General features: G+C 39.2%; 2 protein-coding genes across 5 annotated transcripts in view; one reads left to right on the plus strand and one right to left on the minus strand.

Moving 5' to 3' along the window:
• ASB3 (ankyrin repeat and SOCS box containing 3) overlaps positions 1-16175 on the minus strand; it is a 113701-nt gene extending 97526 nt beyond the window's left edge. The window contains exons 1-2 of one of the 4 annotated variants that reach the window (XM_042981380.1): positions 16084-16175; positions 15665-15863 (exon numbers count right to left, since the gene is read on the minus strand). The gene's annotated coding sequence lies outside the window, so the exon portion shown is untranslated. The remainder of the gene's footprint in view (positions 1-15664; positions 15864-16083) is intronic. The other 3 variants (XM_042981382.1, XM_042981379.1, XM_042981383.1) reach the window with 3 other exon arrangements.
• A 147-nt stretch (positions 16176-16322) lies between these two features.
• ERLEC1 (endoplasmic reticulum lectin 1) overlaps positions 16323-22588 on the plus strand; it is a 30249-nt gene continuing 23983 nt past the window's right edge. The window contains exons 1-2 of the mRNA XM_007075404.2: positions 16323-16622; positions 21657-21761. Of these exons, the coding sequence (XP_007075466.1) occupies positions 16461-16622; positions 21657-21761 (267 nt within the window). The 5' untranslated portion in view covers positions 16323-16460. The remainder of the gene's footprint in view (positions 16623-21656; positions 21762-22588) is intronic.

A 22588-nucleotide genomic window follows, 5' to 3' on the forward strand; every position in this document is an offset into this window, starting at 1 on the left:
GTGAAACTTGAAAAAAAGATAGATGGCCATTCTGATATTACAAATTAACACAACCATATATATAATGAAAGTTTAGTGCTTGAAATGACTTTTAGAATTACAGTTTTTTAGGGGCACCTGGGTGGCTCAGTAGGTTAAGCATCCAACTCTTGATCTTGGCTCGGGTCATGATCTCATGGTTCGTGAGATGGAGCCCTGTGTCCAGCTCTGTGCTGACAGCGCAGAGCCTCCTTGGGATTCTGTCTCTCTCTGTCCCTCCTCTGCTCACTTGTGCGTTCTTTCTCTCTCAAAATACACATGAAAGAAAAAAGAATTGTAGTTTTTTAAAATGTGTAAGATTAACTCATGTAGAATTGATCTTGATTCTAATGAAGATTATTTTTTCTTTTTTTTTTTTTTTTTAAGACTTTATTTTTAAGTAATCTCTACACCCAACATGGGGCTTGAATTCACAACCCCAAGATAAAGAATCACACACTCTTCTGACTGAGCCAGCCAGGTGCCCCTAATCAAGATTCTTTCTTTCTTCTTCTTTTTTTTTTTTTTTTTTAGTATTTATTTATTTTTGAGAGATAGCAAGCAGGGCAGGGGCAGAAAAGTTTCACATTAAATAAGGTTGTCCTACATAGCAGGGGAAGTAGCCCTTTCCATGTTTTTCTATTTAGTAACACCGAACTTAGTAATTTACTCAGCTCTATAACTATTTTAAATATTTTCCCAACATTTTCATTATTAGTTTTCTAGAAAGCATTTCACTTGTCCTGTAAAACAAGAAAAGGTACTTAATATTAATGATCATTAACATTAATGATCATCTCATAAGGATATGCTGGGCGCTTTACATATGGAAGCATTTTCTGGGTAACTCCTCTGAGCTTGTTTCCATACTATCCTGCAGTTACTTATCTGTTAAGTAGCAGAAATCCAGGTCTCTCTCTCACTCTAAAAGCACTAGATCTTTCTATGATATATTTAAAAACCCACCTGAACTTCACCATCTTTACTATACAGCATCTTTTTTTCAGGAGGTAAACAAGATTAACTGTTTTTATATAATGAAATAGGTACCTTGTTACATAAAGATGTTGATTTTTTTTTTTAAGTCTGAATCTTTTTTAATTTGAGAGAGAGCACATGCAAGTGGGGGAGAGGGGCAAAGGGAGATAAAGAATGAATCTTAAGCAGGCTTCACACTCAGCGAGGAGTCCGACACAGGGCTCGATCCCATGACCCTGGGATCATGGAGCCGAAATCAAAAATCAGACGTTCAACCGACTGAGCCACCCAGGCATCCCGTTAAAGTTCATTTTTATAGATGTATATAGATTCCCACAAATATAATGAGCCTATCCAAGACCCACATAGGTGAATTCAATGATAAAAAGCCTTTCATTTTACAAACAAACCTAAGTCCAAAAGAGTGTGTGACCTCCCCAAAGTGATTCTTCTACCATTTAATATATAATTGTTACAGAATATAAAGAGCAAGGGGTAACTTTGGGATGCCCATTTGTTGTCTTTCTAGGCTTTCAGTCACAAGTTAGGAAATATGTAACTATAAATATGATATGCCATCAGCATTTATAGGGAAGCCATATTCCAAAGAGCTCAGAAATAAGGGATGTTAATTTTCCTGGGATAGGGAGAAACATGACTAAAATGGAGAAGTTAAATAGTACTGAGTTAGAAGCTAGGGTTTAAAGCCTCTAAGTTAGCAGGAATGAAAAGGTATCAAGTTACCTAAAGCCTAACTTTTGTTAGCAAAACTGTCTGTCTTTACAGTCCTTGGGTCTTACTTTCAAGACATTTTTTCTCATTCTTTGCTAATTACACACAAAACTCAAAGACTCTCTTTCCTCAGAGTACAAATATTAGGTTTCAAATTTTAGGAATTCAAGAGAAGTATGAGTGTAAACACTACATTAAGAAACTTTTAGGGGCGCCTGGGTGGCTCAGTCGGTTGAGCATCTGACTTTGGCTCAGGTCATGATCTCACATTTCATGAGTTCGAGCCCCACGTCAGGCTCTATGCTGACAGCCCAGAGCCTGGAGCCTGCTTGGGATTCTGTGTCTCCCTCTCTCTCTGCTCCTCCCCTGCTTGCACTCTGTCTCTCTGTCTCTCTGTCTCTCTCTCTCTCTCCCTCTCAAAAATCAATAAACATTAAAAAAGAAAAAGAAGGGGCACCTGGGTAGCTCAGTCGGTTAAGCGTCCAACTTCAGCTCAGGTCATGATCTCACAGTTTGTGAGTTTGAGCCCCGCGTTGGGCTGTGTGCTGACAGCTCAGAGCCTGGAGCCTGTTCTGGATTCTGTCTCCCTTTCTCTCTGCCCCGCGCCTGCTCACACTCTGTCTCTCTCAAAAAAAATAAACATTAAAAAAAATTTTAAAAAGAAAAGAAAAAGGCCATACTAAATTCTTAAAAAAAAAAAAAAAGAAACAAAGAAACTCTTAATATAAATCTCTAATGGAGATTTTTTAAAGTAGGTCTTTCTACTCCTGTAGGCCACTATTATGTTTCCAACAATCACTCTTCAATCTACCCAGAATGGTAAATCCCATCTAAATACCACCTCCACAGATAAAAAGTTATCATTTAGGGAAACAAAGGTTATGATGTCATCTTTGAATATTTGAAAGTACAAAAGACCAATTTTAGGGGCACCTTAGCAGTTCAGTCAGTTATGTGCCTGACTCTTGATCTAGGCTCAGGTCATGATCTCAGTTTTGGGAGTTCAAGCCCCATATCGGGCTCTGTGCTAACAGCTCAGACACTGAGTGGGATTCTTCCTCACTCTCTGCCTTTCCTCTGCTTGTACACGTACTCTAAATAAATAAACAAACAAAACAAATAAATAAGCAAACAAACATTAAAACAAAAAAAGACTGGGGTGCCTGGGTGGCTCAGTTGGCTAAATGTCCAACTCTTGATTTTGGCTCAGGTAATCTCACAGTTTCAGGAGTTCAAGCCCCACATCAGGTTCTGCACTGACAACTTAGCTTGAGATTCTCTCTGTCTCTGCCCCTACCCCACTCATGCTCTGTCTCTCTCAAAATAAATAAAACTTTTTAAAAATTAAAAAATAAAGGGGCACCTGGGCGGCTCAGTTGGTTAAGCGTCTGACTTCAGCTCAGGTCATGATCTCACAGTTTGTGAGTTCAAGCCCCACATCGGGCTCTGTGCTGACAGCTCAGAGCCTGGAGCCTGCTTCAGATTCTCTCTCTCTGCTCTTTCCCCGCTCATGCTCTCTCTCTCCTTCAAAAATAAATAAACATTTAAAAAAAGATTAAAAATTTTTTTTAATTTTTAAAAAGACTGATTTTTGAAATGTGGCCATTGTCTACAGATACGCATTTCATCTTAAAAAGGAATTTTTTTCATTTTCAACTAATAAAGTACCTGAAATGATTGTTTTACATTTTGAAGGTGCTTATTTAATTTTAACATGTGTGAAGCATTATACAATACCTGCTGTAATAATATGTATTACCTAATATTACTTTATATTATATATTCAGATTACCATGGTTTTAGTATCTCTTTGAGATTCATAATGAGATCAATCATGCCTATAATTTAAGAACCATATTTGATCTATTAGATATTATTCAAACATTTTATAGTCAACATTTCATTCTATTAGATTTCTCTTTTCCATGGATACATAGCTTTTAAATTATAACTTGGGAGCAGCTATGAATATCAATGCATCATACTCCTATAATGTACCATCCCTGATTCTTTCAAACTCAGTCATATGATACATGCACTTACAATTCTTAATTCCCCCTCATCATATGTTAAAAATCTACATATGAGGGGTGCCTGGGTGGCTCAGTTGGTTAAGTCTCTGACTCTTGATTTCAGCTCAGGTCATGATCTCACAGTTCTTGAGTTTGAGCCCTACATCGGGTTCTGAACTGACAATCTCTCTCTCTCCCTCTGCCCCTGCCACACGAGCATGCACGTGCACTCTCTCTCAAAATAAATAAACTTAAAAGAAATCTACATATGAAATATTCCAATTATGCTTATCTTTTCTCACCAGAAATACTGTGACTATATTTTCTGTGTATTTATTCAGCTCTTAACAATCTCTTTTTATGCGTTTCTAAAGGCTTAAAATAAATTCACCCTAAGCATATATTAAAAACTCAAAAGTTAGTGGAATGATTTTGTAATTTTTAAATTTTAACTCCTCCAGAGACAACTACTAAAATTATTATTCTGTATGTCAAGTTTATATGATGAAAATAAGCTTTAGTGAATTTCAGGGTGTTTTCATTCTTCTTAAATTTCATTTTCCCTTTCTAAAATATTATATAGTTGGGGCACCTGGGTGGCTTAGTCTGTTGAGCATCCAACTTCGGCTCAAGTCATGATTTCACAGTTCATGAGTTCAAGCCCCATGTCGGGCTCTTTGCTGACAGCTCAGAGTCTGAAGCCTGCTTCAGATACCGTGTCTCCTGCTCCCTCTGCCCCTCTCCCATTTGCACTCTTTCTGTCTCTCAAATATTATGTAGTTTAGCACTAATCTCTTGGTGGTTTAATTGTACTGAACCTTCTTGTCTTTATAAAACTTTAACAACGTACATACACACATTCTGTAACTGGAAAAACCACCACTTGACCCTGTAATTTTCTTTATTCTTTCAACTTTCCTATCCTTCACAGAATTTTTTTTCAAGTTTTTATTTAAATCCATTAGTTAACATATAGTGTAACAGTAGTTTCAGGTGTACAATTTAGTGATTCATCACTTCCATACAACACACAGTGCTCATCACAAGTACATTCCTTAATCCTCATTAAGCACCTCCTTAAACATCCATTTAACCCATTCCCCCAGCCACCAATCCTCCCAAAATTCTCAATTTGTTCTGTAGAGTTAAGAGTCTATTTCCTGGTTTGCCTCTCTTTTTCCCCCACTATGTTCATCTGTTTTATTTCTTAAATTCCACATGAGTGAAATCATATATTTGTCTTTCTCTGACTTATTTTCTTAGGTTAATACTCTTTAGCTCCCACATTCTTGCAAATGACAGGATTTCATTCTTTTTTATGGCTGAGTAATATTCCATTGTGTGTGTGTAACAGAATTTTTTTTAACTATCATATTCTACTTCCTTATCAACTCTTCTTAATGCCCCTCCAATCTCCTTTTACTCTTGCTGTGCTCACATAATCAGTGTAGTCTCAAGTCTCCAATAATCCCTTCCTGATTTAACTCAAAGATCTCAGTTTCATCCTTTATGATTAATGCACCAGACACTACTAAGCAAGCACCTGATATCAATAAGGCCAAAAGAGAATAACATTTCATTGTAGGGGCACCTTATATCTGGAGCCACCTTCTAACTTAACCTCTAATCTCTTTTCTTCTTTCCAATACATTCTCTACTCTGCACTCAATTATCTTTGTAAAATAGGAAAGTAACCTGATCAATAATCAAAAATGCCTTCCACTGCATACTAAACTTCAAATTCTTTTATCTGTTATTCAACTATTTATAATCTGTTATCAGCATATTTGTCACATTCCACTTCCCAATAATACACCCTACCCCATGCTCCAGTCACACTATCCTCCTCATCAATTAAGACCCAGCAAAAATGAGGGACTCATGTTATGTGGCAAGCCATGACGATGCAACAAGACTACCAAAATAAAAAAGATAGTTACCAGCTATCAAGAACCAAATGTGGGCACCTGGGTGGCTCAGTCAGTTAAGCATCCGACTTTGGCTCAGGTCAGGTCCTGATCTCATGGGTTCGAGCCCTGCACTGACAGCTTGGAGCCTGGAGCCTGCTTCAAATTCTGCATCTCCCTCTTTCTCTGCCCTTCCCCTGCTTGTGATCTCTCTCTCTCTGCCCTCCCCCCCCCCCCCCACTCTGTCTCTCTCTCTCTCTCTCTCAAATAAATAAATAAACATAAAAAAAAAAAAAAAAAAAGAACCACATTTGGTGGAGAGACATACAATCAAGCAAACCACGGGGTGCCTAGGTAGCTCAGTCAGTAAAAAGGCCGACTCCATTTCAGCTCAGGTCATGATCTCAGTTTTTGAGTTCTAGCTCTGCATCAGGCTCTGTAGGGACAGTGGGGAGCCTGCTTGGTATTCTCGGTCTCTTCCTCTCTCTCTGCCCTCCTCCCCACACCTCAAAATACATAAACTTAAAAAAAAAAAAAGCAAGTCAATTTAATTCAACATAAAGGCTGTGACATAAAATACAAGCAGAATACAGGGGCGCCTGGGTGGCTCTGTCAGTTAAGCATCCAACTTCAGCTCAGGTCATGATCTCATGGTTCACGTGTTCGAGCCCTGCGTCAGGCTCTGTGCTGACAGCTCAGAGCCTGAAGCCTGCTTCAGATTCTGCGTCTCCCTCTCACTCTTTGCACTTCCCCTGCTCACGCTCTGTCTCTGTCTCTCTCAAAAATAAATAAACATTAAAAAAAAATTTTTTTAATACAAACAGAATACAGACTGGCACATTATTAATTAAAACTAATTAAGATCAATGAAAGCCTCATAGAAAAAAATAAACAGTTGTTCATGGATCAAAGAATGATAATTAACCTTATGTAGCAAATACTACATATGCCAAAATCTGTTCCAGGTATTTTACATATATTAATCCCCATTTTCTTGGATGATGAAAATGAGAGACAAAAAGAGTTTGAGTTAAACAAACATAATAATAATAACTATCATTTATTGAATACTTACAACATGCCAGGCACTATGCTAAACACTAAAAAGGAACAAAATGAAATTAAGGGCTTTAATTTTTTAAAAAATCGTGAGAGATGGCAGCTTTCTCATTTTGTACCTCCACTGGTGTTTTAACTTCAATGAGATTTCCTCCTAAAATAGAATCAATTAAAGGATAAAAAAAAAGAAACGGATTCATTTAATTATCCATATCCTACAGCCATAATTTTTTTAACTTAGACAAAAGTATGCTTTGCCCAGTTTTCTCAACAGCATTAATCGATTTATTCAACAAATATCTATGTATTATCTACTCTGTGTGAGATAAACTAAGGACATTAATTTTCCTCCACTTCTATCAAAATTCCACTAAAATGTATTCATTCATTCCAGAAGAGAAAAAGTAGATGGGATTATATTGGGGATTAAGCCAGTGCAGAAAAAAACTGCAATCTAGAACATGCACACAGGCACAAGAAGCTGCACCCATGGAGAAGCCATTCCTGGCAGCAGAACCTGGAGAACTACCAAACATGAAAACAGGAACAGAAAGGAGGGGGCTGTAGGATTAAAATCAGGATGATTAAAATGTGTATGTGGAACAGCCAAGCCAAACCTCTTACCCCATTCCTTTACACAAAGAAAGTCTATCAGCAACTGTGTTGGTGTCTAGCTAAAACCACATTTGTTTTTCTTAATTGAGCAATCTACCCTGAAAGCATTAGAGCATCCTCATACTCCCCAACAAAGCCTTCCTTATTTGGCCATAGGCTAGAGGCAGACAGGGGAGAAGCAGCTCTTTTCCTGCATTTCATCCATGGACCCTAAAGTGAGGCCCAGCAATTAATACCATGCTCATTTACAAAGAGCTCAAGAACCTTTTTTTTTCTTTTTTCTTTTTTTTTAAGGAAAAGCAAAGGCACAAGAGAAAAGGATGAAAATAAACAACTAACCTGAAGGAAGTACCGCTATTTCTGGGAACAGAAGATAAATGTTTAAAATTTATAAGTGCTGTCCTAAAAGAAGTTCATAAAGACACTGCAACCATGAAAAATGAGCAACTAGAGGGGTGCCTGGGTGGCTCTGTCGGTTGAGCCTCTGACTTCGGCTCAGGTCCTGGGCTCGCAGTTCATGAGTTCGAGCCCCACATCAGGCTCTCTGATCAGTGAGGAGCCGACTTCAGGTCCTCTGTCCCCCTCTCTGTGCCCCTCCCCTGCTCAGACGCTCACTCTCTCTCTCTCTCTCTCTCTCAAAAATAAATAAATAAACATTAAAAAAATATTGAGCAACTGGAGTACACCTGAAACTAGATAGCACATCATAAGTTTAAGTGGCAGCAGTTACTTTCTTTCATAGTAGAACAAAAAACAATAGTGTGCCCTAAAATATACAGCAAAGGAGGGCTGCTATGGTAGACTTTAAGACAACAATCAAACGCAAGTCATGAACTTTGACTGGAAAGGGAATAAAGGTAAATAAACAGTAAAAATTGAAATCATTGTTATTTTTCTAAGATATGATAGTAGTATACATCTTAGGTTATATAGGAGTCTCTTCATTCTTAGTCATTGACTTTTTTCAACATCCAGGCCATTGGTCTTATTCAAGGTGACACATTTTGGATTTGGTTATTTCTTAGGCTTGGCGAGAATACAACATAGGTATTATTGTACACAGCTGTTGCTGTATACTTGGAGTTTTAAAAATTCATTCTTGTACCGGACATCTGGGTGGCTCCCAGTTGGTTAAGCATTTGACTCCTGATTTCAGCTCTCACACTGTGTGAGATCAAGCCCTGCATCCAGTTCTGCACTGTAGAGCCAGCTTGGGATTCTCTTTCCCCCTATCGCTGCCCTTTCCCCCCCACCATCAAAATAAATAAACTTAAAAAAATTTTTTTTTAATTCATTCTTACAGAAAATTCTTAGTAAAAACTTAAAAATATAAAGCATGGGATTAAAAAAAGAATCATGCTAGCTTGAAATCAAATTTCCACTCTCCTTTTTTCCTCCTATGCCTAAGAAACAAATACAATATTCACATCTGCACCTGTGTATTTGCTGGTATTCTGTCACCTGTGTGTGTTATATTTTAACCAAAAAATGTCTAAAAACCAAAAGCTTTTCTTTTCCTTTATCTTTCCCAAAATGTGCATCCCAGTTCTCCTATGTCTTCTTTCTTATTACTGCAGAATAAATTATATTCAAAGAAGGAATTGAAGGAGAAAAAATCAGTATTGAAAATGAAGAGAAAAGGGCAATTACCTTCTTCGGCAGCCTCTGGAGTAATTAGTGCTACACAACCTCAGACTGCACACCAGCTGTTCAGCTGAGCAAATGTCGTTGTTTTTACTGGTTTTGCCCTTTTTTATGTCTAAATGAGAAACAAGAGATCTGGGGTAACTTTTAACTCAAAGCCCAACTGTCTGTTTCTCATTTGTGATTCATAAAAATTTCAACTAAAAAAAATTTATAGTTTGATTATAGCATTGTTTACAGCGTGGCATAAATATATAATTTTGTATGTGTAAATTATATTAGAATATAGTATTAACTTGTATCACAGTTTCCTCATCAGTAATATGGGGAAAACAATAAAACCTACTTTTTGGGTTATTATGAGGAATAAGTCAAATAAGTTAATATAAAGTGCTTATTAAAATAGAGCCTGGGGGCGCCTGGGTGGCTCCGTCGGTTGGGTGTCCGACTTCAGGTCATGATCCCATGATCCGTGAGTTCGAGCCCCGCGTCAGGCTCTGTGCTAACAGCTCAGAGCCTGGAGCCTGCTTCGATTCTGTATCTCCCTCTCTCTCTGACCCTCCCCCATTCATGCTCGCTCTCTGTCTCAAAAATAAACAAACATTAAACAAAAAAATTTTTTTAAATAAAAAAATAAAATAAATAAAATAGAGCCTGGACACAACATCTGTTACATGAACAGAATATATAATAAAACTGAATCATCATTAGTTCTTACATCTTACCACTTATTTTCTCCATCAGAAGGATAAGAAAACAGGGGCGCCTGGGTGGCTCGGTCGGTTAAGTGTCCGACTTCGGCTCAGGTCATGATCTCACGGTCCGTGAGTTCGAGCCCCGCGTCGGGCTCTGTGCTGACTGCTCAGAGCCTGGAGCCTGTTTCAGATTCTGTGTCTCCCTCTCTCTCTGCCCCTCCCCTGTTGATGCTCTGTCTCTCTCTGTCTCAAAAATAAACGTTAAAAAAAATTAAAAAAAAAAATAATAAAAAAGAAGGATAAGAAAACAGAGTTCTGAAGAGGTTAAGTAACATTCCCAAGGTCAGACATATGGTTAGGTAATAGAGCCTCTGCTCCTAACACCTCGCTATTTTTTTATAAAAATCTTTTAACATTTATTTTTGAGAGAGAGATAGAATGTGAACAGGAAACGGGCAGAGAGAGAAGAAGACACAGAATCTGAAGCTGGCTCCAGGCTCTGAGCTGTCAGCACAGAGCCTGACATGGGGCTCAAACCTACGAACCATGAGATCACAATCTCAGCCGAAGACAGACACTTAACCAACTGAGCCACCCAGGCGCCCCTCACTATTCAGTTGCATAAAGTTTGTATATAATCATTTATTCAGCCATAGCCTTAATGGTGGGAATTCAGATATCCAGAGGTTTTTTTGCCATTATAGATAATACCACAATGAATACCTTTGTACATACATCCTTATGTATCAAGGCTTTTGTTTTTAAAAATATTTTAAGTTTACTTTTGAGACAGAGAAAGAACACAGAGAAGGAGTGGGGGAAGAGTGGAGATAGAGAATCCCAAGCAGGCTTCATGCTGTCAGAGCAGAGCCCAAGGTGGGACTCAATATCATGAACCTCAAGATTATGACCTCAGCCAAGATCAAGAGTTGGACACTTAACCAACTGAGCTACCCAGGCACCCTAGGGCTTTTGTTTTAAAGGAGAAAATTCAAAAAATAAAATCATTAAGCCAAAGGTTTGCATAATTTTAACAGAAATTACTAATTTTAAGACATTTATTATAGCAGGTCTATCTGTCCTTCTATAGTATCTGGATTTCCTATCTTACAAAAAAAATGTCATCTCTACTCCAGTTACATAAATATTCTCCTAATTTCTTCATATAGATACATATCTTAAACCCCTTTACAATTTACTTTTTGTGTATTTTGTGAAGAAGGGATCTAGTTGGCTTTCTTATATGTGGATAGCAAATTATACTCGCAGTATTTATTAGTTAAAACATCCTTTTGGGGCACCTGGGTGGCTCAGTTGGTTAAGCATCCAACTCTTAATCTTGGCTCAAGTCAGGATCTCATGGTTCGTGAGCTCAAGTCCTAAATCAGGCTCTGTGCTGACAGCGCAGAGCCTGCTTGGGATTCTCTCTCTCCTTCTCTCTCTCTCTCAGCCCCTTCCCTGCTTGAGCACACACACTTTCTCTCTCAAATAATTTTTTTTTTTAAGTCCTTTTCCCACCAGGGTAAAATGTCACCCTTGACACATATTAAACTCCTTATGTCATTCCCAAGCTTCTTTCCTGTACTCAAACCAAATTACTTTTGATCTCAATAGGTCTTGGGCTCATGTTCTTTCCACTTAGAATAGGCCTTTCCCAAGCTCTATAAATCCAAATCCTACCATCTGTGAAGGTCCAATACAAATGCCAGGACTACTTTATTAGTTTCTACCCTTCCTTCCTCTCATCCCTTGCTAGAGGTAATCACTCCCTCCTTTGAATGTCCACAATACTTTATCCATACAGTACTTCTCTAACACTCCCCACTTTTAATATAATTAGTTACATACAAGTCCTATCTCCTTTCTAGGTGGTAACATTCTGATGGACTTGATCTGTATCCACATCATTTTATAGCACCCTTAGTACTTGGGACAGTGCCCCAAAATCATATATGTTAGATGAATAACTGCACAACTTTCTTGTTCCCTCCCCAGATCTGCAGTTCTGCAACTAGCTGAAAATTACTGCATTGTACACAGAAAAAGGTAGCTTTGCCAAATAAAGGAGGATTTTTCTGTAATCCATAAATCAAAAGTTAAAATAACTGAAATTTAAAATTACATATTCTATACCATATTTATACGAGAAAAAGTCAAAAGACTATTAAATGAAAGTGTTGACTATTTTTTTCAGAATAGCAATTTCTAGGCTATGATAGGATTAACAGATTCAGAACAATCTTCAACATATTTATATTGAAATCCTCTATGACGATAACCTATGTGTATAATAATGACATTAGTGCAAGGTAAGATCAAGTGACTTATGAAATACCAAAGACACAATGCAAACGACCATCTGAATTATAAGCAGAGCAGGTATTCACTACTCTGACAAAATTCTGAAGTGCTAGGAAGGTCTCCTGCTTGCCCCTAAACATCTTTGCAATCAGTGAGCTATTGCCTAAAAATTCATCATGAATATTCAGTTTCATTTAAGAGTCTAAACCAGCAGTTCTCAATCATGGGCCATTTTTCCTGCCAAGGGACATGTGGCAGTATCTGCAGACATTTTTAGTTGCCACATGAGTGGGAGGGATTGTTAGTAACATTTAGTGGACACAAACCAGGTGATGAGGGAGCACAAAGCAAGCTGAGGGCACAGTACAGGCTAAGAGCACCCCTGCCCCCAGGTGGAATATGTGTGATATTCCTCAGACATTCCTGGCTACTCAAGAACAAAGGAAAGGGGTTTAAGTGTTTGCCATGGTAATGTGGGAAACTAAGGCAAACTAAAATTTAAATTCCCTTACTGCCTACAGCACATTGACAAGTCTTTGAAACAGAGTAAATGGGAACCTTGGCTTAACATTACCCTGACCCCCCAGGATCCTGTAAGTCTACTTTAACATATAAAAACTTCTTTGGAAACTTCCTTGATCTCAACTCCCCCACAATACACGCTGGCAATCATACTCCAAGCTTATGGCCAGCTGATATACATCTGAAGGGCCTCATGACTGAGGTTTTACTACACCCTAATAAATTGCATTTTCCTAACAGGAGCTAGCCCCTCAAGATCCTGGAAACCTTGTTTCCAAAATACTTTAGAAACTTACTCTATCCCAAACCCTCTCCTAACCTTAGGATATATAATCAGTTACCCGGGGCGCCTGGGTGGTTCAATTGGTTGGGTGTCTGACTTTAGCTCAGGTCAGGAACTCGCAGTATGTATGTTCCAGTCCCGCGGCAGGCTCTGTGCTGAAGCTTGGAGCCTGCTTGGATTCTGTGTCTCCCTCTCTCTCTGCCTCTCCCCCACTCACATTCTCTCTCTCTCAAAAATAAATAAGTTTAAAAAAAACCTTTTTTTTAAAAATCAGTTACCTGTCACAACCCCCGTGCAGCTCTTTCTGCCCACAGGTCCTGTCCCCATGCTTTAATAAAATCACCTTTTTTGCATCAAAGACATCTTCAAGAATTCTTTCTTGGCCATTGGCTCCAAACCCCCCACCATCACCCCAAAACCCCATCACCAAAGAGTTTCTTACTTATGTGTTATTTATTTAGACACCCACCCCCCTTACTTGAACATAAGCTCTATTGAGCCAAATTCCATTATTATAGCCCCAGAGACTAAACCAGAGCCTTATAAGTATTTTTAATTTTTATTAGTTAAATGTCTTTTTTTTTTTTTTTTAAAGACTTTAAGTAGTCCCTACAGCCAAAGTGGGGCTCAAACTCACAATGCTGAGATCAAGAGTCACATGCTCTACCAACATAGCCAGCTGGTGCCCGTTTTGTTTCATTTTTAACGTTTATTTTTTGAGAGAGAGAGAAAAACAGAGCATGAGCAAGGGAGGGGCAGAGAGAGAGGGAGACACAAAATTCGAAGCAGTCAGCACAGAGCCTGATGCAGGACCATAGGATCATGACCTGAGCTGAAGTCAGACACTCAACCCAGGTGCTCCTGCTCGTCTTTTTCTTTCATGACAGAAAGATTTCCTATTTTATTCACAAGGATTATCTAATTATTCTCCTAAGTTTTCTTACATTGTTTTCTCTTTTTTGTGTGTGATTCATTTAAATCTTTAATCCATTTGGAATTAGTCTTTGTTTGTATACTTGAGAAACAGAAATCACATCGGATGATTCCAATGCAAAAACTCTACAATAATTCTGACCTGTTGGATAAAACTCAAACACCTCTGCAGAACATGTTAATGAGGTTTTGGGGTGACGGGGGTTCAGAGCTGACAGCCAAGAAAGAATTCTTAAAGATGTCTTTGGTGCAAAAGGTGATTTTATTAAAGTACAGGACCCATGGGCAGAAAGAGCTGCACTGGGGCTGTAAAGAATGACGGGTTATATACCTTGAACTTGTGGGAGGTATAGTCCAGAAGGGAAGTTTCCAAAAAGACTTTCATATGCTAAAGACTCACAGATTCCTGGAGGGCTAGCTATTGTCAAGCTAAGGTTGTTTTTGTCTCCAGCAAAGCATTAAAATCAAGACAGTAGGGAGTTTTCTTTAGCCAAGGATGGGATTGCCTTTTTCTTGTCAACTGGTAGGGACTCTTATCAGTTTAACCATTTGCTTTTTGCCCTTTCCTGCTTTCCTGTTTTTGGGTAGTAGGAGTTCCAAGGTATATCATACATATCCCAGCTGGGGGCAGGGGGTGTGCTAGCTTGTACTTTGCCCTCAGCCTGCCTTATGTTCCCTTATCAATACAAACTGATTGCATCTGTTCCTCTGTAGTATCAATCTCCTGCTCCTAATTCCATCTTATCCTGCCCTCTGACTATACCAAAAGGTCCTAATGGATCATCAGTAAGAATTATGCTTGAAATGCACTTCCCCATCTGCCTGCTGAACTTCTATAAGTCCTTAAAAGCCCCAGTTCTATAGTCACCTCTCCTGGAAAGTCTTTCCTGTCCAACCCCAGAGTTCCTCCCTCACTTCCTTCTTCATATCTCCACTTTCACATCTCTCTACTGTATAATATACACCTGCTTCATAATATATATAAAGTACTTAATATACATAAGTACTTAATATACACAAGTACAAAATATACATAAAATATATATACCTGCTTCATAATATATATAAAGTACTTAGACTAGTGCCTACCACAGAATAAATGCTAAGTAAATGTTAAGTACTATTTTATTACCACAATAGGTCGCAATTATTTGTGTAATCTCCCTTGCTAGACTACGGGGGACAGAAGACAGAGACCCACTTATCTGCTATTATTTTACCAAACCCACTGGTCTGGCACATATTAAACACTAATAAGTAATAAATAAAGTAATAAACAAGACCTCAATTCTAGACAGGAGTAATTTTGATACTGTGCATTCCCTATGTTTTAAATGAAAAAGGAAATTTTTCAGATGAAAAATTGTCTGCCGTTCCTGCTTTTTTTTAATTTGGTTCAAATTTGAGGAGTTCTAGCTTTACCCACCTCCAGAAAGACAATTCTTGGTGCTCCATAGCTACCACTGTATAACCTAGTATACTGGAAATGAAAACCATGGCATGGGGAGGGGAACTTAAAATTTTTTATCTTACTCTGAATGCAGTCAAGAGTTCATACCCTCACATTCTCTTGGCCCTGAACTTCACATAAGTAAACTCATCAGCGCAGCGCCTCGGTGGCTCAGTCCGTTAAGCGGCGAACCTCGGCTCAGGTCAAGATCTAGCAGTTCCTGAGTTCAACCCCAACATGGGGCTCTGTGCTGACAGCTCAGAGCCTGAAGCCTTTTCAGATTCTGTGTCTCCCTCACTCTGCCCCTCCCCAACTCGCGCTCTCTCTTTCCCTCTCCCAAAAATAAACATTAAAAAGTAAATAAGATATAACAAAAAAAAAAGGAAATTTATCAGTTTCCATGATGACACAACAACCCTATCCGTCAACCCTGGAATGAAGGAGAAGCCCCACGGGTGAAAATGCAGGGGCTGTGATGTCTAGCTGCTCTCTTCACGAGGAGTCTGCGTCCATACCAACTTCGGAGAATCACAGCATTCTTTTACTGAGGGAAGACAGGATTCCTCAGCTCCAGTATCCCCTAACCTAGGACTGCAGAGACAGTGAGCAAACCGCCCTGCGTTGGTCAGCAGCTGCAAGGCACTGAGATGACTACAGCCCGGAGTAGAAGAGGCGGAGAGAAGCTTCAAGCGGGAAAGATGAAACGCAGAGATGCTACGTGCGGAGAAAAGGAGAAAGGAAAGCAGCTGGAGGATAGATCAGCCAGGAACACCGCCACTTCTCACTTCTCATCTCCACCTCGAATCTTGGCATCCAAAATCTACACCCGCCACTCTCACTCTCTACTTTCCGCTCCAGGGCGGGCCAAGCCGCCGCCCACCCCTAGAAACCGGGCCGGTGGCAGGAGGGGGCGGTTGCAGCCTCCCGGACTCACCGGCTCTCGGTGCCGCCACTTCTGCGCGGAAAGGCCTGGTCCGAGGTGCGGTCTTCTGAAGTCCGCTCCCCAGAAGCCACGATGTTCGATTTCTCCGCTCCCCGCAACCGCGAGAACTCCAACCGGCGTCCGGGCTTCCGTAGGCGGACGGCTTGGCGGCCCCGGATGTTGATTGCCGCCTGCCCCGGAAACGGTGGCGGAAGGCCCAAGGGGGCGGAGGTGGCGTTGCCCTGCTCTCCGGAAGGAGACGTGGCGGCGGTTGGGCCCTCGGCTGCCTGGGTGCTTAGTAGTCCCGCCGCCTCCTCCTCCTCCTCCCCCTCCTCTCCTCTGTGCGCAGAGGAGGCTGTGGCGGCGGCTGGAGAAATCGGCAGCGGAGGATGGAGGAAGGAGGCGGCGGCGCGCGTAGTCTGGTCCAAGGCGGGCCGGTGTTATTGGTCCTGTGCGGCCTCTTAGAGGCGTCCGGCGGCGGCCGAGCGCTCCCCCAGCTCAGCGATGACATCCCTTTCCGAGTCAACTGGCCCGGCACCGAGTTCTCTCTGGTCAGTGCCCTTGCGAATCCTGTAGCTATCTCTCTCCCTCCTAGCACTAGAGTTTGGCTCCTTCTCTCCTTACCTGCGCGTTGCTCCCCCAGAACCACCTCTGCAGGCGCCTGCCCCCTTCCCTAATCCAAAGGTTCATTTATCTCTCATCCATTCATTCATACAGCAAGTGTTTAGCGAACACACTATGTAGTTGTGCCCTCCATGCTAAGCATTGGCGATTCAGAGATTACCTGCTCTCCCCCTTTTAAATTTGTCTCATTAGACCGTGCTTACCAACACTCCCACCCCACGGAAGCAGCTTTTTTGGAAATTAAGGCGCTTACGTTGAATCTTCTCTTTAGAAAGTCAGCTGCAGTTCTTCCTCCACCAGCCGCCTTCTCTCCTTTAGTATTGCACACAACCGGATCGACACAACCGGTTACACTGCAGATATGAGTTCCCTTTCACACTCGGTATTTCTATCTTGTATACACACACGTGCATATGTGTATACGCACAGCTCTGTCTCCTTCAAAGTTGTTTCTGAGAGAGCTATTTGACCTGTGGGATGTTAACGATGCTGTATTCAGAATATCCTTTACCGTGTTAATGTATTGCAGTCGTAATACGTAAGACCCCAGAACATGAGATTTTATGGTCAGTTTTCCTAGAGTGATGAACGTATTTATAACTTAACAGTTAACGAAAATTTGCAGTCCTTCTGTCTTTGGGGAGTGCTCTGCTGAAAAGTCTTCCTACCACTGTAGGCCAATAAAAATTGCACACTTAAGATACTTACCGTGTAGTAATTATTTATTTCAAATTGAAGTCTGTTTTCAGTTCTCCTGTTCTGGTAGTTCAGTGATTCTGAAATTTATCTAAGTAATTATTTCTCTGGGAAGCCAGGTTTATATTTGTGTTAATTCCATTAAATATTGTTATTTTAAAATACTTATATAAAAGTGTATTATAAGTGAGACATAACTTTAGCAGTCTTGAGGTGAACATAATTTATTTAGTCCAACCTCTGTTACTGTTTTAAAAGAGCACACAAAATGAACATGACAAGTATTAAACAATGTGGTCATTAAAATATTTTACTCTTGCACCTGTTGGGTTTTTTTTTTTTTAATTAAAAAACGCACACTGATATGCAGCCTTCAAAACTTACTGATGTGTTAGGTGGATGACTAAAATCAGCCTTTTTCAAGATTACTACAAAATTGTTTCATTTTTCTTCTGGCAGTGGTGTGTGCTGGCTGAAAGAGGTTATGGAAGATCTGTATTAAATTTATCCTGTACCAACCTTTCACATATCTATCAATTTTATTTTGAAATTGAATTTTTAAATTTTTTTTTTAACGTTTATTTATTTTTAAGACAGAGAGAGACAGAGCATGAACAGGAGAGGGGCAGAGAGAGAGGGAGACACAGAATCCGAAACAGGCTCCAGGCTCTGAGCTGTCAGCACAGAGCCCGACGCGGGGCTCAAACTCACGGACTGTGAGATCATGACCTGAGCCGAAGTCGGACGCTTAACTGACCAAGCCACCCAGGCGCCCCTGAAATTGAATTTTTAATTCTTTTTGACAGTGCAGCATAATTTAAGATGGGTATATCTGAAGAATTTTTTTTTTAAGTTATTTTGAGAAAAATCTAGGGACATTTTTCTGTGAGTTGGCAAAAGGTCTGTGGCTTTCATGCAGAAATAAACCCCAGGAGTCATTATCATTGGCCTTTGGGTTTTGTTTTAGTATTTTTATAATATTAAGGCTTCCCTTCCTACTTTATGTAACTGGCACTACAGCCCTCCACACCTGGCACTGTCATTTTCTTTTATGAGCCAGTTGATTGGACATACGTAACCAAGCAGCTGTATGAAGGAGGATAAGGGCCTTTATCTCTCTACAATCTGAAGTTGGAAGAGACTGGATTAGAAGATGTGAATTTTTTTTAGCTTTAAAATTCTTCTGTACTTTAAATCATCTCCCCATTCAGATACATCAAAACAATACATAATCTTTACAATCTCACTTTCATATTTACTTAGAATAATTATTAAGCACCAACAAGGAATACATTTTTTTAACATTTATGTTCATTAATTAATGGCTATGATATTCTTTGTTTACTGGTTTTTAGCGTTCAGTTTTGTGTGTGTGTGTGTGTGTGTGTGTATTTTTCTTCTGAAATACCTACCATCTCTGTGTCTATTAAAGTGCTCAACAATTTATTACTTCACAGAGTTCATAGATTTCACCAAAGTAAAACCACAAAATAAGTCTAATTTTCTCTTCTGTTGTTAACATAGAAATGTATTCCCAGTCAAACTTCCCCCAGACACTATGCTTGGGAAGAATGGTGACCAACTCTATTTAAGCATGTCATATATGTTGGCAAGTTGTGCCACTGAGTTTATTTTACAGCCTCTATCAAGATACTTTTGTCTTTTATCCTCTATCTTAATTCCTCCAGACCCTTGTTAAACATTCAGCATTTCTCCCCTGCCAACATATTTTTAAAGTTCCTTAACCTTAAAGTACCATACCCCCTTGGTTTAGAAGTCAAATCGATCATTATCTTGGAGTCCATCATGGGCGAGGTCTTGCTGGCCCAGGGCAGTCCTTACTGTTTGAGAGTAGTTTTGGTTCCTGGGGATGCTTTGCCAAGAGACAAGCTGGAAAGAAAAACCCAACTAAAAAGTTTGAGGTCGAAATGGAGGTAGCTGAAATCCTCTTTCAAGAGGAATGAATTTCTTTATCATATAAACATAAAGCCCCAAGAGTGGTTTTCATTACAAAAAAAAAAAAAGGATTGTCTTCCTTCCTTTGCTGTAATTCCAAACAAGCAGTTAGTTGCTTTTTCCATTGTTAGTATTTTGGTGAACAGTTTAGTAAACAAGTCAATATTGCTGCCCAATTCAACTTTGAACATCAGAGTTGCAGGTACTTCACAAATAGAGGTAAATACAGTTAAGTCATATGCTACTGGTGCTGCAGGATTTTTTTTTTACCTCAATACCTGGGATTCGTTGTCTCACCACTTCAAAGAATGAAAAGGTGGACACAGAATGAGCAGTAGGGGAAAGTTTATTATAGACTCTAGATTAGAAAGTAAGAATAGTAGGAAAGCTGTCTCTACAGAGAGGGGGCATTCAAAGGTGAATACCCAACAATAGTGGTTTCACACTGTTTTGTAAGGTTCTGGTCATCACCCCCATACAAGTCCCCCTCCTTCCTTCTCAGGTCCTACCCTCATTGGCTTGATAGCTCTAGGTTCTGGGTTGTCCATTCCTGATTGGCTTGTTTCCACTGTATGAGGGGTGGTCTATGGCCATATCATTATGGGTTACACATTTATGGTCTCATACTTATTTCTACTTAGGTCTTTTGTCAAATTCCTTAGGGACACCTGAGGGGGAGTAGGTGGTGTCTGTTGCATTCTTAAGAGGAACCTTATGCCTGAGGGCGATTGCTGTGGTCAGACACTCCCAGCATTGTTCCAAAATACAAGTTTCCCACCCCACCCAACCTCAGGTCCTATCCTTTCCCTCTCTGCCTATTTTATCCTATCTTTCCCTATTATACTGGTTGTCTTCACTGCAGTAAAGGGATGATTTAGCAAGACTTCAGGCCAGCCATTGGTAAGCAAATGTGAATCCTGCTTTGAACAAGACACTGTCATACATTCTGCATATATCTGAAAAACATCAAAAGGCATTATAAATGTTATAGCAATTTGTTGGTGCAACTAAATAAATGTTTCTAAGAATCACTTTATCATAAATTTGGCTTTGCAGCTCTCACTTTCAACTCTGTTTCTCCTCTTCAGTTACAATGGTCTTTTAAACAAGGATCTTTCGTCACAGTACAGGAGCCTATATAGTAATCTAAAAAAAGGCTAACAAAAGCTGATTCAAATATGTTAAGGGGCACCTGGGTGTCTCAGTTAGTTAACCATCTGACTCTTGGTTTCGGCTTAGGTCATGATCTCAGGAGTTCCTGAGTTTGCACCCTGTGTTAGGCTCTGCACCGAGTACACAGAGCCTGCTTGGGATCCTCTCTTTGCCCCTCCCCTGCTCTCACTCTCTCTCTCTCTGTCTCTCAAGATAAATAAGTGAACTTAAAAAAAAAAAAAGAAAGCCCCAAGTATTTGCTGCCTGGCCCTTTACAGAAACTGTTTGCTGACCCAAAATGTATACTAAAAAAAAAGTTAAGTAAGCACAGAGGATTCTTAGTGATTTTTCTTTTAAAAGTATTTTATCCTGGAGCTCCTGGGTGGCTTAGTCAGTTAAATGTATGTATTCTGGTCTTGATCTCACAGTTCGTGGGTTCAAGCCCTGCATCAGGCTGTTGCTATCCAAATATGAAAAAGAATGCGCTATGTTATCTTCAAGTGTCCCATCTGATGAAATTGAGAGTACATTTGTAAAGTGCTGTAGATTTTCACATATAGATAGTAATTGTTAATAGAAGTAATAAGTATTTAGTGATGGTGTATCTATGTATAGTCATTGCTTCTTAATGCTTTTTAATCCATATTTTAACCTCAGTCTGTTGCATTACCAGTTTTTCGTTTATACTCCAAATTTCAGTTGTGTTCATTTTTTTGTTATAACACTTGGATAAAGTATGTCATCCTCCTTTTGTCCTTATTATTATTTAATATATAGAATATTTTCCCTGCCTTTGGAAATACATTTAAAAATTTTTCTGTTGACATGATGAATTACTTTGACCTAAGACTGTAAATTATTGGGACATCTGGGTGGTTCAGTCAGTTAAGCATCCAGCTCTTGATTTCAGCTCAGGTCATGATCTAGCGGTTCGTCGAATCGAGCCCCACTTCAGGCTTTTGCTCTACCAGCACAGGGATTTTCTTGGGATTTTCTCTCTCCCTCTGTCTCTGCCCTTCCCCTGTGCGTACTCTCTTTCCTTCGCTCTCTCTCTCTCAAAAGTAATAAATTAACTTAAAAAAACTAAGACTGTAAATTATTCAATGTACTACAATTTAACCAGAGAAAATAATGTGTATTTTTTGTTCTTTTTCTAGCCTACAACTGGAGTTTTGTATAAAGAAGATAATTATGTCATCATGACAACTACACATAAAGAAAAATATAAATGCATTCTGCCCCTTGTGACAAGTGGGGATGAGGTAACTTTTTATAAATATATTGATAATCCCTGTCACCAAAGATATTCTTTAAAACATTGCAAACACATACTTTAAAACTGAATGACACCATACAGTGTTATTGCAATATTATTAATGATATTCCCTATGCTATAGTTTTGTTTTTTTTTTAATCTGTGACATTTATATTATAACTTGAAGTGTGTACCTCTTAATGCCCTTTGTCTCTTTCACCCATTCCACCACCCCCTCCTATGTGGCAACCACCAGTTTGTTCTGTGTATTTATGATTCTATTTGGTTTAATTTATATGTTCGTTTTTGTTTGTTTTGCTTTTAAATTTGACTTATAAGTAAAATAATATGGTAATTGTTTTTCTCTGATGTATTTCACTTAACATAATAACGTCAAAGTTTAACCATTGTTAGACTTTTTTTTGTTGCAAATGGCAGGATCTCATTAATTTTTATGGCTCAATAATATTCCATTGTATGTGTATACCACATCTTTTTCATCCATATTTGGATGGGCACTTGGATTGCTTCCATATTTAGATGCTATAAATAATTCTTCAATAAACACAAAATATGCACATTAAAAAAAACTGAATGACAGGTTTTTCAGTAATCCTGTTTACCATAAAAGTAGTAATCACTTTTATTATTCTTGAATTCTTTGATTTTACAGTTCAACTAGGAAAAATTAGCAACCAGTTATTAATATTTTGAATGAAAATCTAATTCCATGCTTGCTTCTTTTATAGAAATGAGGGTTTTGAAACAGCATAATTTTTAAATGTATATCTGACATTTTTTATAAAGAATTTCTAACAAATCTATAGGTACCTA

This window comes from Panthera tigris, chromosome A3 (assembly GCF_018350195.1).
Source record: "Panthera tigris isolate Pti1 chromosome A3, P.tigris_Pti1_mat1.1, whole genome shotgun sequence".
Taxonomy (NCBI): Eukaryota; Metazoa; Chordata; class Mammalia; order Carnivora; family Felidae; genus Panthera; species Panthera tigris.